Raw genomic sequence first — 16,105 nt, forward strand, 5'->3', positions numbered from 1 at the left:
ACTTGCAGGTGATGGTGTTCCCAAGCACCTGCTGCCCTTGTCCTTCTAGGCACTAGAGATCATGGGTTTGAAGATGCTGTTGAAGGAGCTTTAGCAAGTTCCTGCATTGCATCTTGCAGATGGTAGAACTGCTACCATTGTACATCAGTGGTAGAGTGGGAGTGGTGGATGGAGTGCCAGTCAAGTAGGTTGATTTTTCCTGGATGGTGTTGAGCTTTTTGAGCATTGTGGGAGCTGCACTCATCTAGGCAACTGAAGAAAATTCTATCACACTCCTGCTTTATGCCTTGTAGATGGTGGACTGGCTTTGGGGAGTCAGGAGGTGAGTTACTTGCCACAGAATTCCCAGCTTCTGACCTACTCTTCTAGCCACAGTATTTATGTGGCTGATTGAGTTAATCATCTGGTCAATGGTAACTCCCAGGATATTGATGGTGGGGGATACAGCAAAGGTAATATCATTGAAAGTCAAGAGGGGGGGAGGGGGGGTGATTAGATTCTCTCTTGTTGGAGATGGTATTTTCCAGGCACTTGTGTGGCACAATGTTAATTGACACTTATCAGCCAAAGCCTGAATGTTGTTCAGATCTTGCTGCATGCGGCAAGGACTGCAACAGTACTTGGGGAGTTGAGAATGACACTGAACACTATGCAATCATCAGTGAACAACCCCACTGCTCACCCTATGATGGGGAAAGGGCATTGACAAAGTAGCTGAAGCTGATTAGCCCCAAGGAACTCCTGCAGTGATGTTCTGGGGGAGGGATGATTGGCCTCCAACAATAACAACTTTAACCAGTGCAGAGTTTTCCCCTTGAGTCCCATTAGAGTCATAGATTCATAGAGGTTTTCAGCACAGAAAACGGCCCTTCGGCCAATTGAGTCTGCGCCGGTCAAACAAGTACAACTATTCTAATCCCATTTTCCAGCACTAGGCCCATAGCCTTGTATGCCATTGCATCGTAAGTGCACATCCAAATACTTCTTAAATGTTATAAAGGTTTCTGCCTCTACTGCCCTTTGAGGCAGTGAGTTCCCGATTCCCACCACTCTGTGGGTGAAACAAGTCTTCCTCACGTCCCCTCTAAACCTCCTGCCCCTTATCTTAAATCTATGCCCCCTGGTTATTGATCCCTCCACCAATGGGAAAAGTTCCTTCCTGTCTACCCTATCTATGCTCCTCATAATTTTATACACCTCAATCATGTCCCCCCTCAATCTCCTATGTTCTAGGGAAAATAATCCCAGTCAATCCAATCTCTCCTCATAACTAAAACTCTCCAACACAGGCAACATGCTGGTAAATCTCCCCCGCAATCTCTCTAGTGCAAACACATCCTTCCTATAATGCGGATTTCAGAACTGCATGCAATACTCTAGCTGTGGCCTAACCAGCGTTTTATACAGTTCCAGCATAACCTCCCTGTTCTTATATTCTATGCCTTGGCTAATAAAGGTGAGTATCCCATATGCCTTCTTAACCACCTTATCTACCTGTCCCGCTACGTTAAGGGACCGGTGGACATGTATACCAAGGTCCCCCTGATCCTTGGTACTTCCCAGGGTCCTAGCATTCATTGTGATTTCAATTTTGCCTGGGCTCCTTGATACCACACTCTGTTAAATTTTACCACAGTTTAAAGGATTAAATTATGAAGACAGGTTTTATACTCTTGGCTTGAATTCCCTTGAATTTACAAGGTTGAGGGGCAACCCAATTGAGGTCTTTAATATGATAAAGGGATACAATGTGGCAGATACAGAGAAATTATTACCTCTTGTGGGAAATCCAGAACAAGAGGGCAAAGTCTTAAAATTAAAGCAATTCATATAGGAATAATTTAGGAAGCACTTTTACAGACAAAGGGTGGTGGAACTCTTGAACTCTGTTCCCCAAAAGTTGCAGATGCTGGCTTAAATGAAACGTTCAAACTCACATCAATAGATTTTAGTTGGATAAGGGTGAAAAGACAGAAAAATGAGGTACAAACCAGCCATTATCTAAATGAATAGGCTAGACAGAATGAATGGCCTCCTCTTTTTGGCATTACTAGGCTTTATTTGAAATTAGTGTGAAGGAAAAATTAGAAATTTGATTTTTAAAAATTTATTTGTGCTTGGGATGTGAGTGACATTGGCAAATTGTTGTCCATCTCTAATTGCCCTTGAGAAGGTGGTGATGAGATGCTTTCTTGATAACCAAATCAAATGTTTGTTACCAGGAATACGTGCAAATCTGTTTGAGAAAACTGAGCCAGGTCAAAGGTGAATTTTGTTTATTTAGGCCTGAGACTTGATTCTTCCTCAGATTTGTTGTGTAGATCGATAAGTCAAAGTGTTACAGAATGACATGAGAAATAGTATTATTTTGCTGATTTTCAACATAGTGTAGGGCATATGGGGGAATGCAAAAATTACACAATTGAAAAAGTGTAAGTTAAAAGATTGAACATGGTTGTAGGGTAGCATCAAGATACGAAAAGCATGATATAATATATGTTAGACACTTCATTCAAGACTTCTGTAATAATGGCCTTATCATCTGTTTGAGATCATTGCACTGAATTGGCCAGTAGGATTTGGGAGAATGTTCACAGTGACATGGGATAGCTAAGAAAGGATTGCTGTAAGCATGTTTAAGTAATTCAAATGAATCTTGGCTGATGAGGATGAAGAAATCTTCTCATTACAGACCATAGTATCTGTACACTGGTGCCTGCAGTTGTTGATATTACTAGAATCTTTACAAGAGATTCTGGATGTTGAACCAAAACTTGGAGCACACATAAACAAACAAAAATGGTGAAGTAACACTATCAAGTACATCAGGGCCATCAAGTCCACTTCATCCAGTCAACAATGCAACTACACCCATTTTTCATTCCAGGGGCCAGCCTTTGGAAAAGGACATTTAAAATTCAGATACCATTATCATTAAAGCAGTTTAGATGATTGATGTGACATTTTGGATAATGTTTAGGACAAGATTTTAAATTGTTTCTCATGATAGTTTCAGAACAAAGCCAACAGAAGAAGCTATTTTATCCCTAACTGGTACTCTTACATAAAATGATAATTGAAAAGAAAATCCATTCCTACCAAGGTCAAACTCACTGTGAGTGAAACCAATGACACTTATTGACTGAAGTGGTCCTAGGGTTGTATTGTTCATTGATTGTGTTGTTGGCAAGTGGAAAGAAGTCAATAATCTGTAATTAGACCTGAATCTGCCATTTTCAATACATAATAATAGCAAGTGCCTTTACTTGTAAGACTGGAAGATTTATTTCACAGGATTTTATTGAAGAATACTTACCTGAATTTATTGATGAACAGCCTGGTTTCACATCACAAAGAAAGCTCAAAAATAAACCAATCCATTTCAGTGAAGACAATTGAAAGTGCGCATTCTTTGCTGTCCATGAAACTACTTTCTATTGTTAAACAGCATGCTAATCTTAATTACTACTTTACAACCCATTTTATGTTTGCGGTAATTCATGTTACACGCCTGTTCTGGATGGAAAAATACACTATAACATTTCTTCACAATCTGGAGCACAAGAACCTGTCTTGTGTAAACTATCAAGGAACAAAATATATTCATCTATTTAACCAATGTGTCCACTACACAACAGAACTAGTTGGATGTGCAAATATTCCCAGTATTTGGTTTCTAGTAGGAGTGTATTTAAACCTTCTCAGTCTCACTACTTTTTGAGCCAAAAGATGACACATTGCATATTTGCAACACAAATGGTATAAAACCCTCAGCTAATCTGAAACCAATGGAACCTTGTTGTGCACAATAAATTGGAGATTTTGTTTTTAACTTAAAAAGTGTAGATCAGGAATGTCAGAAGTTACTGAGGGAAACATATTAGATTTACCAGAAAAATTGTGTCAGATTTGCAAATTTGCAAAACTTTGCTTTTCTAAAGAACATATCAACTCGTCTTTAATTGTCTCCCAACCCTTACGCAACTGAATCCTGTTAATTGGGAGGTGAAATTTCACTATATCATAGCTCATCAACAGGAAAGAAATCCATCAATAATGATTCATATACACTCAAAACAACAGGTGGATCAGAAAATACCCTCAATGAAAAAATGTACACATTAACTACATTTCCCCCAGCTGATGTCAGTGATTTCTTAAATGTATGCACATTTAAAGAATCAAAGTAAATGTTGAAGAGAGTGATACTATTCACTGCTTTATCTGATTGATGATTGGCTAAAAGCATGCTGTAAGCAAATTTGCTGTAATTTTAACCACAGTAACATGGATAATTGATTGTTTTCTTTTTCCACAGTTATTTGTTGGGGTTTATTTGAGCCACTAAAGATGGAATGAACTTGATTCTTCAGTTTTGCGGCTTGTGTGCATCACTAATGCTCGTTCAATTCCACAACAGTTATCAAAAAGGGGTGGCACGCTTTTCTTGAATCATTGGTGAAACCTGCCGGGCTACTAAGGAAGACTATGGAGTGATGATTTTGTAGATGAAGATGTGTATCTTTCTTACTTTTGAGCTAATCCAGAAGTAGGTATTTTGTGGACAGTGAGTTTGAGCTTGCTTCTTTCTCCACTTCAAAGCATAAATCCCACACCTGTAGGCCAGTACTGGTGCACTATTTTGTTCTCTCAGTTTCAGCACTGTTCAGACACAATAAAGCCTTCTTTTTCCTGCCCAACTGGTTCTACTTCAGCATAAGCAGGATGACCAGAGCCACGTCTGAACTTCATTGCAGGCCATCTACTTGGGCGGCGCTAGGATTGAACAGGAATTAATTAGCAAGGACATTGTGGTGAAATGCAAATCATTCTGAGCAGAAATTCTTATAAACTTGGTTGAACATGGGCAAGTGAGTTAAACTGTCAAATCTTAAAATAAAACTGAAGTAGAAAGTATTTGAGTAAATATCATGGAGATCGTGTTCAGAAATAATCAGCAGTGATAGTTAGTTACTTCTCCAGTTACTAATGTTCCAATGTGAACCTGACATTTGATGCCCAGTCCTAGAGGATATCTGAGCTGTGCCAGTAAGACCATCTTTTTAACCAGTTTGTTCTGGTGCTGAAAAACAGAATAGAAACAGAACGTCTAACTCACATGCCCTGTGGTATAATACAAACAGACTTAATGTTGAATAGCAATTCATATACCTTCTACTGATTTAACTTGCTTTGCAGCTTACAAACCCAGGCTGAGTTAGAAAACAAGCATTAGATTGAACTCAATGGTCAAAATATTTCTTCACTGCATTTTTCTTTTTCCTTCCTCCTCATTCCAGTTTACTCCACTCAGTCTACAGGCATACAGTTACATGGGCATTAACCATCTGCCAATACCTAGACAAAAGTATTCTTCCTATAAGAATCAAGATAACAAGGGTCAGGTAATATTTAACCAAAGCTGGTGCAACTGGTACTGTCTAGTCCCACGCCCACATTCCATGTCCAGTAAAGGCCACAAAATGTTCAGCAACAGTACTTTAGATGAATTCCTCCATACCAGGGGCTCTGGTTATTATTACCTACTTGGCTGAGATCAAAGGCGCTCATCGGTGTGGAACTGAGCCACGAGGTTGATTCCAGCAATGCCATCATGCTGAAACTGATGCGCAGGAGCGTCAGATGAAACTGTCCGTTTTAGAGTCATAGCACTGTAATAAAGTTATAGCCAGAGCTAAAATCCTTACAGCACAGAATGAGGTCATTTGGTAATTGTATATGAGTGGCTCTTTGAAACAGCCATCCAATTAGTTTTACGCCTGTTCTCTTCTCCCATTGCCCCTCGTGGCCATTTCCCAAATCTCTGAATATTAGCAGGATCAGTGGTCAAGTCCATGAGTGGTTACACCCTGGCACTTACACTAGGATGTGAGCCCCCAGTGACAGCTTGTGGAACAGCAAGTGACTTCCTAAGATTGGTTGGGAGGTAGGAGGCAGACAGTAGGGATAAAGAGAACACTTTCTGATTACTGGGACATGACAAGTGAGATTCCCCATGGATTTGAGGCCTCAGTTTTTCACACAAAAGGTAATGAAATTCTGGAACTCTCCCTCAAAATGGATACTGAGCTAACTGAAATTTCCAAGACCAAGATTGAAAGATTCTTGTTAGTTAAGAGTACAAAGAGATACAGAGCAAAGGCAGGTAAATTAAGTTTAGGTCGAGATTAGTCATGATCTAATAGAATGGCAGATCAAGGTTGAGGAGTTGAAAGGAACATTGAAAGCCTTCTGATTCCAATGTTAATAAGGAATCTTCTGTTGGTGGAATTTCTCTGTATGTCCCAGATGACTTAGTTTTTTTCCCCCAAAGATTGTTAGAAGAAATTTGCATATCAGTCAGTTAGCTGGAAGGGATTTGCTTGAATGAAGCATGGCAGTGAATTGTGACGTAGGATAAACATACTGAGATGGACCGCAACCATTTTTATTATTAACATGGATATGCATGTAATCTTAGGTATCAAAGACAGAGTCCCAGATCTTCCTTGGCAACTGCAGACAGTAGGGGGAGAATTTCCTCCTCGCTGGGTGGGCTGGTTGGGGGCGGACATGGGGCTGATCGGTGCCCACAATCTGCTGCACGCCGCCATTTTACATGGCCCACCCAGCATGATGCTCACCCAGTAGCGCTTAGCGCTACCAGTGCAGGGGGGAGGAGGAGGGAGAGTCGGGGCCTGTGCGCGAAAGAGCACGGAAACCTCCCTGAGGTGGTTCTGTGCCTCAGGGAGATTAAGTGCAGTTGTAAAGTTGGGAAAAAATAACAAATAAAATTATTCAATGTCCCCTCATGTGACACTGTCACATGAGCTGCGACATGTTAAAAAGTTTTATTTAACTAATAAAACATTCATGAAACCTCATCCCGTCCATGGATGAGGTTTCATGAAAAAATGCGAAAGCCACCTGGGCTCTTAAGGTTGGATGGGCAGCCCTGACAATGATGTTAATTAGTTTATTAATGGTCTTAACAGGCCTTTGACAGTTCAGTGGACGTGCAGCTGACTCTGGTGCATGCCCCCGAACAAAAGATTGGAACGATGCACCGTGACGCCGGAATGCACACCCGACATCACCACGTGTCATTTTATGTGTCGGCCAGCGGGCCCCACCTCCGCATGCCTAACAGAAAATTCTGGCCTATGTTTCTTCATAGGGTGCACAGTTGAAGCCGCCCCAGTTTGCATTCAATCAGAAATTACTGAACTCAGGAGAACTTTTACACTATCAGTCCCACTGTAAAAACACTTGAGAAAGTTACAGTTTGTTGAATAATGGTGTATTAAGTTCATAATTGCTACTAAACAGCCTCACTGGCCTGAAAAGCTAATTTTATATTTCTGGAATGTTAACTTTCTCTATTATGATAAAAAAAATCCACATATTTAAAAAAATATAAATTTTTAAGAAATTTATTGTAATTCAGCTATTTTAATCTCACGTATATATCCCAGTTGTCTATTTAGCATCCTGTAAAATTTAATTAAATGTAAAGGATAACTCGTGCATTTTACTCTAGGGAGATCCCGTTGACTTGGTGCCATTTTCAACCTAGTGTCAGGAAAGGAGAAATCCGTGCCACAGAAATTGTTAGATCCTTGCGAGAGCTTTCTCTGAGATTAATGACGAGCGCCTTTGCTTCCCGCTGACTGCAAAATCCACGCCAATATTCTGCAGGCCTAGGGACATCTTGATAGGGATTGGTGCCAAAGGTGGGTAAAGGGTTACAGAATGAAAATGTCTATGAAGTGCAGCTAGAAACAGTATAAATGGGGTAAAATCTTAGCTATAGGAAATAAGATGAAAAAGGGAGACAGCTGGAGGGTTGAGTTCACCAGACTGTGATACCTTTAATTCTGCAGTAAAGCAAACTTTATCTTGGTGTGCATTGTGGTGTACATGTAACTTTTAAACTTTACTAAACCTCCCTGTCTGCATGTTGTATTTACCCTTGGTATATAGGCACAAGACTGTCTACATTACTATAAGATGTACAAATATAGGTTTGACTATCTTCTGCAATAAAAGGACTGCTACCACAGTGACACATAGAGCTTAAATTTTAATTCAGGGCGGATAGGGATTGAGGAGGAAAGCAAACTGCCCTGGTCTCAGCAGTGTGAAGCCCGGTAGCGAGTAAGATCAGTCAAAGAGCTGACACTCTCCTGCCTAAAAAAGGTCAGAAGCGGCAGCAGGTTGGTATGTGGTATCAGATGATAGCAGGTCACCACTAGGGAACAAAGGAACGGTCAGGTAAGTCATGGCTTTGGGAGGGCCTCATGATTTGGTGGGAAGCAGCCTCTGGCAAGGGTTACCTTAATTTCCTTATGGGATGTTTGCTCCTCATTGCCACATAAGAAAAGCAAAGTAAAATGTACCACTTTGGGTCTCTCTGACCTCTGCTCCTCCTCATGCCAGTTGATAGCGAGGAAGCCAAGAGAGGATCCCAGCTCAGGCCCTTGATTAAAATCGCAGTCAAAGCCTGATCCGCGTATTAAAAGAAGTATTCACCATCGGGTGTCCTTCTCGCCTTCTCAGAAGGGCATGTTAAAATCATGGCTTGTGGAAACAGGGTGAGAAAGTCGCTCAGGTAATTTTGACCACCTGCCCACCAATTTTCCATCAAACAGGCAGGGTTAAAAATGTCTGTAAAGACAACTGATCTTCTTTTGTCCTGGGGCAAGGGGAAGAATACAAGTACCTTGCATGATATAACTGGATAATGAAAATGGCCCCCATGTTTTGCATTCTCTGTGTGAAAGTTGTTTGGAAAAAGTCATTTTAAACCTGCTATGAATCCTAACAGTTCTTCTAGGTGTTTCCTATAAACAGAACAAATCAAAATGGAACAGAAAATTAACTTTATTTTATTCTTGAGGAAACTTTGATAGCTGGCTGATTAGCTTTAACTATAAAAAATCTGAATAGAAGTGATCAGAATTTTAAAATTTTCTTCTGCCGTTCATTTTTCAAGGGAAGCTGTTAGGATAGAATTGATTTCTTCCATTGTACACAAAAGGCACAATTACTTAACAATGCTGAAGAAAGTCAAGTACACCATTTACATCTCTACAGACCCATATTTCAGTCATTTGACATAGAATAGTTTTATTTCTTTGGCATTCCATCTGTTTTCTTTGAAATACATTTAGTGGATCAATTCAAGTGAACAGATGTTTGTCTTTCTAAAGCTATTCCTGATCTGCTGACATTTGCATTATAAATGACAGTTTAATCCCAGTTGACTGAACAGTTAAATGCTTCTAATTTTTAAATAATTTACAGAAGCTTTACCTGTGCATATTTACAATAGCAACTGTTCACTGGAATAGTAACCCTGAAAACTTTCAGGTTGTTGGTTTCAAGCTGTGAATTATGTTGCATACAAATCTAAGAAAACAGAGTAGTTCTTAGCCAGACAGGCAGTGTTTTGTCTACACTGCTTAGCTCCAATTCATATTTCCAAGTGAGAGCTCCTCACACATATGAAGCCACGGAGCTCCATCCTTCTCAAGGAATCCCTTTGCCCTAGAACTCTATAAGTAAGTTTTCCAGCAGATGCGGAGCTCTGCCTGTACCTGTGCTAAGTGCACACTTTTCAGTGAAACTTTATAGCGGGAAAGGGCGATCCAACCTTAGCCTCCTGTCTCTATCTCAGAGCAATAGTGCAGAAGTAGGATGGAGAATATAGGCAGCCTTTCTCTATAATTATTTCACCCTTCCCCAGAATCATTAGATTAATTCAGGATCTGCTGGTAATTGATTCCCACTGGTATCTAGGAGTTCCCAATCACTGTGGCTATGATTCTCCTATACATCCTCCTGGGACTCTTCCCTGCCAAGAGGCGCTCTAGCACTGGGCCTACCCCCAACCATTTAAATGGCCCAGAATGGCAAATTCTGGTGATCCTGGCTCTGGAGAGGAGCAATGTACTTTGGTAAAGTCTACCTGTCTAATACTGTGTCAGGAGGTTTTTGGGGAAAGTGGGGGGGTGGGGGGGGTAGGTTCTGCTGGTGCTGGTGCTTAATGTGAGGAAAAATCAACCTATAAACTCTAAAATTAAGGTTTAGGAATATAGCTGCTAGTACATTAATAGAGTCAGGGAAAGATGTCAGGTTAATCTACTATTTTTGAACATTATCCAGTAACTAGAATACTATGGCCCGAATCTTCCGTTCAGAGTTGGAACCTTTATTTCCAACCCTGAACAGACAAAAAGATGCATACTTACCTTCCTCTGATATTTCAGGGCAGTCTTCTGACAGAGGATCCTGCAGAACTGACCCAGTGCAGGAATCCTCAGAGGGAGCAGAGGAGCGAATCCATGCAGAAACCATGCCACCCACCCCCCCTCCCCCCTTTAATGATAATAGCTGCCGTATTCTGCAAGTGAAGAGTTTAAATGTCCCAAAGTTTTGTGAAATGCTACTGAGAGAAGGCGAGTGGGTAAAGGGGTAGGGTGGTGAGCTCAGGTCAAGTCTGGAAAGTCGGGGATGTGTCAGGGTTGGGGGGGGGGGGCGTGGATTGGTGAGTAACTGGGGGGTGGTCAGTTGTATAATTCCCCAGGACCTGGACTGGGACTTTTCTCTAACATTTCCTGGGTAACTACCCAGGTTAATAAGTTGGATCCGTCCAAAGTCTCCCACTCTAACTCAGCATTGGAGACTTTTTCAGAGGGTTCCAGGGAGCACGGAAATTTCCCATCGGAAGTTCCAGCTTCTCGGGCAATCCTCATAGAGTCAGTGTGTTGGGACTTCCGAGGGTTCCATAGTGCATCTTCCAGGGTACTTCCATTCTCCGACTATCCTAAGACCAGAGGATCTGAACCTATACATTTATGTGGTGCTATGCTTTCTTCCCCATTTCAGAGCGGTATACAGCTGGTCATATGCATCACTGCTGATGCAGTGAGAGCACAAATGACAAAGAAAAAAAAACAGAAACAGAGGAAGCCAAGATAGACCACAACTTATTATCTTTGTTAACCCCAATTTCAACAGCTAATGGGGAAGCATGCTAGGAATGACAATCTGTTTATATATTCATCTTATGTTGATTTTTCTCTCCATGAAACTCAAGGAAGTTTTGCTATCAGTTTTGTTAAAGGGTGCCTATTTAGTTATCTGGAGTGGTTTCCTTCTCAAAGGTTAGCCATATCAAGAGAGCTATATGTACAAAAGCAATTAGGGGTTGAAATTCCTGCCAACACTCATTTTGATAAAAACAGACGTGAGTAAAAAGTGGCTTGATACAACTTCTTAAAGCTCATGAATTTGGTTGCCCAGTGTTTCAACAAAGTTTGGATGACATCATTGCGGTATACCTCAAGGAAGAAGAGACTTGCTGCTGATGTTGGATGGTGGTACATGTAAAATGTCACAAGCACCGCTGCTACAACAATGATGATGACCAGGAGGATCCCCACAATCAGGCCAGTGTGGACTGAGTCACCTTCCTTCTCTGCAGTGCTGTCAGCTGTAGAAGCTGGAAGAATAGTAAGAAGAAAAATGTGACATTTCAACAACTTCTACTGAAATATGCAACTAGGATGTTGTACAGATCTGTTTAAAAAAATGACACACATTCTGGGATTCCATAGCCCTCAAGTACTAAACCTAAAAACTATTTGAGTGTAATTGTTAATGAAGCCTGACAGGTTTGACACACAATTTCTCTGTGGGTTGCCATTTATGCAAATAAGACTGATAACATCTGTGATATTTCATCTTTCCAGATTAAATTTTATAAAAGGTTAGTTGTATTTGAATTTCAGGTAATTCCGGCTGCTCCAACTATCAAGATAACATTAAAGACAATCACTGATTTACAATGGTTCAAAACATTAGGATCAAGCAAATGGAGTAAAAAATTGTGACAATTTACAAGAGGAAATTATTTTTATGGCATCATCAATTTAACAAAGGGCTTCATTAAAGACTGGCACCAAGCCATCTTGTTAAATATTTTCAAATGTAATCATTACTGGAAGGTTCAGGCAAATAGTTGCAATGACCTTTTTCACATGGTATGCTCTGCACTGAATTTCATTTATAAATCATACATCATCTTTTGCAGAGCGACAACTAATTTCAGCCATGCCTGTTGAAAAGCTGCGAACATTTGATGATTCCTTGAAGAATTGGGTGTTTGGTTCAGCTGATAGCAACATTGTAGATTTGAGCCCTATACATGGTTTAAGCTCATAATCTAGTTTAACACTCCAATACAGTACTTAAGGAGTGCTGCATTATTACGGGTGTCAGATGTGATTTAAGCTGTTCTGGTGAATGCACTATGTGAAGGAGAGTAGAGATCTCTTTCAACATGTGAAGGGCATGAGCTCTAAGCTGCGTTGTAATTTAATTCCATTAGTGCTGTTACGACTGGGATGGGAGGAGTGTGTGAATTATCAAGCCCCACTACTCCGCACTACCATTAATTTAAATGTTTTATTTTCTCACCGAAATGGCCAATTGTTTACTCATACTTCTAATACCCAGAAAAGAGACTCTGACCAGGCTTCTTTCAAAAAAACTCAGAATGATTAATTTATTATAAAACAAAACAAGTTTCAAGAACTTGATTGACACGCAAATGTAATCCGGCACTGTAACTAGCTAACCCTTTAAACTTCCCCAGCACACACACATACAGACACATATATACACAGACAAACAAAAGACACATAGGTAGTCTCTGCAGAGTCGAGCAGATGGAAAAAAACATTTCTTAGAAACAGAAAAAAAAAGTTCACAGAGGTTCAATGCTGTCTGTCTGAAGTTCACTCGGGTGAAGGCTGGGAAGTTCACCAATGATGCTTCAGCATGGGGGAGAGTATAGCTGGGCCAATTCTTCCTAATTCAGCTAGCAAGTCCAAAATTATGCAGACAAACTACAATCAGATGAGGATTGTCTAGTTACAGGTTGAGAACCGCACGCGGTTTCATAAAGTAGAGAGGGAGAGAGAGAGCTAGTCAGGGCAGCCTTCTGTTCTTATCCTTCCCCCAACAAGACTGAAAGCAAAACCACAGGTTCAAACTTGAAGTTTGTCTATTGCATGTGATTGCCTTTTTGTCTTCCAGCTTTTCATAATTAAAGTGCTTTGCAGTTCGAAACAAACAAATAACTCCTTCTCAAGCACCACATAGCTTGGAAGAGGCCTGCTTGTTGACAGTTCCAAGGTGAACTTATGACCTTTTAAAAAAAACTCTTGGGCAGCCGCCAATGTCCAAATAATACAATGTCTTCCCTTACTTTACAAAGTAAAAGCCAGAGATATGATTCTAACAGTGCAAATATGCATTACTGTTTAACAGTAACAGAAATTATCCTCTGGCTGTGAAACTTTGCATGCTTCAGCATCTTTTGAACTACACCTGACCAAATTATAGATTCTTTGAAGGGGAATGGGTTGACGTTTGAAGATATTTAACAGACGTGTGCCAAAGGAAGCAAACTCACAGGTGTAGGTATCACCTTTATTGGCTGGGTCATTTAAAAAACAAGCTTTGTCACACAAAGGTTTGCAGGGTGCACGTTGTGCTAATGTTAGTAATTCCAGGGTAATGCGAAAGCTGGGTGGCATCCTCCTCCCATGTCTTTGCTGGATGAAGTTTTGAAAATGTAGCATGCCATGTAATATCTGGAGATTGTCTCAGGGCTGTACTGAAAGACAGCTTCTGACTCATGCAGATAGTGGAAGCTCTGCTTTTGAAGACCAGTTGCTAGTTTTAACAGAGTAGCTTTCATTATACTGCTTCTCAGTGCCAGAGCTCAGGTTCCTGAGAAGAATCATGAGCCAGGTAGTGAGGAGGGTATATCCACTGTCACCCAACATCCAGCCAGGTACTGGAGGGTTGAATCCAGGGTGGATGAAGAAGGATTGATGTAAGATAAATGCATTATGACTTCTGTCAGGTACAGGCCTACATGATCCAGTCACAAATCAGTGGCATATTCATTGAGCAAAAGCCTTCCTTGTTGCTGCATAGTTTGGGGTCTTCATATAGAACAAGCAGGATAATCTGTGTGAAATGCAATTTTGGTGAAATTTAGAGCTCTTTCCTCTGGTTTAGTTGCATCGAACAGGTGATAAATTGGTTTTGCTTTTCAAAAAAGGCATCTATGACCAGCTTGATGATGTTTCTTCCATTGCAGCCTGGAATGTCCCAGAGGCATTGGAATTGAAAGCCATTTATAGCCACAATCAGCAACATGGATGACCTGGGCTGGGCTGCTATTGGTGTTGCAACATGTGACAAAGGTCTGCAAAAGCCTCTCCAGTGAAACAGAGCTGCCTAGTACACTGTTCTCCACTGCAGGTGTTGTGGGACAATCTATTACAGAAGACATGTGCGGTGTAAGGTCTCCAGCGTCCTTTTCTCCTTCATACTCTTCTGTCAGCACTTGCTATTCGCTGCTCTTCATCTTGTTGCTGTTCTCCCCCACCCTCACCACCCCCCTCCCTACCAATCACGTCATCTTCCAGCCCCACCCACAGCCTGAGCAACACCAACAATGAGTTGAAGCCCATGCTCAGAAATGGTCCTGAAATTCCTAAATATTGCCTGCAAAATGTGTGTACAACAAAATGTGTGTATCATCAAACAACTGCAGCAAGCAGAATAGTCAAAAAGAGGCCTACAAGCCTAAAAAGACTATTCAGAGACTTATCTGAGTGCCGCTAAGGATTCCTTTCATTATCCTTCAACAGCCAAAGGATCGTTATTCTAATACTTTAATGCGGTTCCACCTCTTAGAGAGAGCCTAGCCCAATGTGGTACAATTCCAAGGGAGGTTTGGAAACAGAGATCAGTCTCCAAAGTTCACCCCTTAATCTCCAATTTTAGGTGAAAAATGTGTGTACAACAATATTTCCCTTTATACATAACGCGAATTGTTCAGAATAAGAATATATAAATTGCATTAAAAATTAGACAGAAGTCAGATTTTTCTCTTTTGATGACAGAATACAAAGATTTGGTATCAGCATTTTCTCTCTTTGAAATATGGTTTTGCTGTATAATATGAAGAGTAACACTTGGGCTGGTGTGTTATGGTATGCTGCAAGTCAGTAACATAGAAAAGGTTACAAAATGAATTCAGGCTGTGTCAAACCAGGAGTGTGATGTTTAAGTGGTTTACCAATGTTACCTGATTTCCCAAATTCCTGAAACGCAAATGAAATGTCTCCAATGTGAGAAAGGGTGAATGTTTGCTTAACTTGTTAGACCTAACTTTTATATAGGACGTTGGACAAATGACTACCAAGGTAGAATCAAGTGATTTAACCTGATGTACCATTGCACTAACTAATTTAAACCACAACTATGCTGTATTTCACTCAAGGTAACACATCTTGTACAAATTACATTATCTCACTTTGATTGGAATACACGTAGATATTGATGAGATAGTGACTGATCTTTGTACCATTTACATATCGCCTCAGTAAGCCCAGGCTCCTTTACAACTAATTAGCTCATGGCTCTGTTTTCTTTAAAAAGAGTGCTTCTTAACCTTGTTAGATGGAAATAGACGCCTTTAAAATCCAGGCTGAGGTCAAGCAAGGCTGTGTGAAAGTCCCCATACTATTTACAATCTACCTGACAGTAATGATTCACCTCATCAAAGATGTCAGTATTGAATACCGTCTGCATGGAAAGCTCTTTAATCTCAGTCAACTCTGTGTCAAAACTAAACCAATTGCTGTAGATATACAAGATGCACTGCAGGAACTCACCAAGGCTCTTTAGGCAGCATGTTCCAAACCTACGAGTACTACCATCTAAAGGGACAAGGACAGCAGGTGCATGGTGACACCACCAACTGGAAGTTCCTCTCCGAGCCACTCACCATCCTGACTTGGAAATATATCGCTGTTTCTTCACTGTCGCTGAGTCAAAATCCTAGAACTCCCTCTCTAACAGCACTATGGGTGTACCTACACCACATGGATGGCGGCGGTTCAAGAGGCAGCTCACCACCACTTTCTCAAGGGCAATTAGGGATGGGAAACAAATGCTGGCCTACTTTTGATCTCTTCGATTCTTGGCCTGTCCTTGAATGTTGCCAAAACAAAAC

The 16,105-nt window shown here is 40.8% G+C and overlaps 1 protein-coding gene across 1 annotated transcript in view; it reads right to left on the reverse strand.

Annotated features, from left to right (window-relative positions):
- Positions 1–1,450: 1,450 nt before the first annotated feature.
- plxdc2b (plexin domain containing 2b) overlaps positions 1,451–16,105 on the reverse strand; it is a 475,098-nt gene continuing 460,443 nt past the window's right edge. Inside the window, exons 13-14 of the mRNA XM_041184992.1 lie at positions 11,346–11,506; positions 1,451–4,776 (exon numbers count right to left, since the gene is read on the reverse strand). Coding sequence (XP_041040926.1) covers positions 4,657–4,776; positions 11,346–11,506 — 281 coding nt within the window. The 3' untranslated portion in view covers positions 1,451–4,656. The remainder of the gene's footprint in view (positions 4,777–11,345; positions 11,507–16,105) is intronic.

The sequence above is a fragment of the Carcharodon carcharias genome, chromosome 3 (assembly GCF_017639515.1).
Source record: "Carcharodon carcharias isolate sCarCar2 chromosome 3, sCarCar2.pri, whole genome shotgun sequence".
NCBI lineage: Eukaryota > Metazoa > Chordata > Chondrichthyes > Lamniformes > Lamnidae > Carcharodon > Carcharodon carcharias.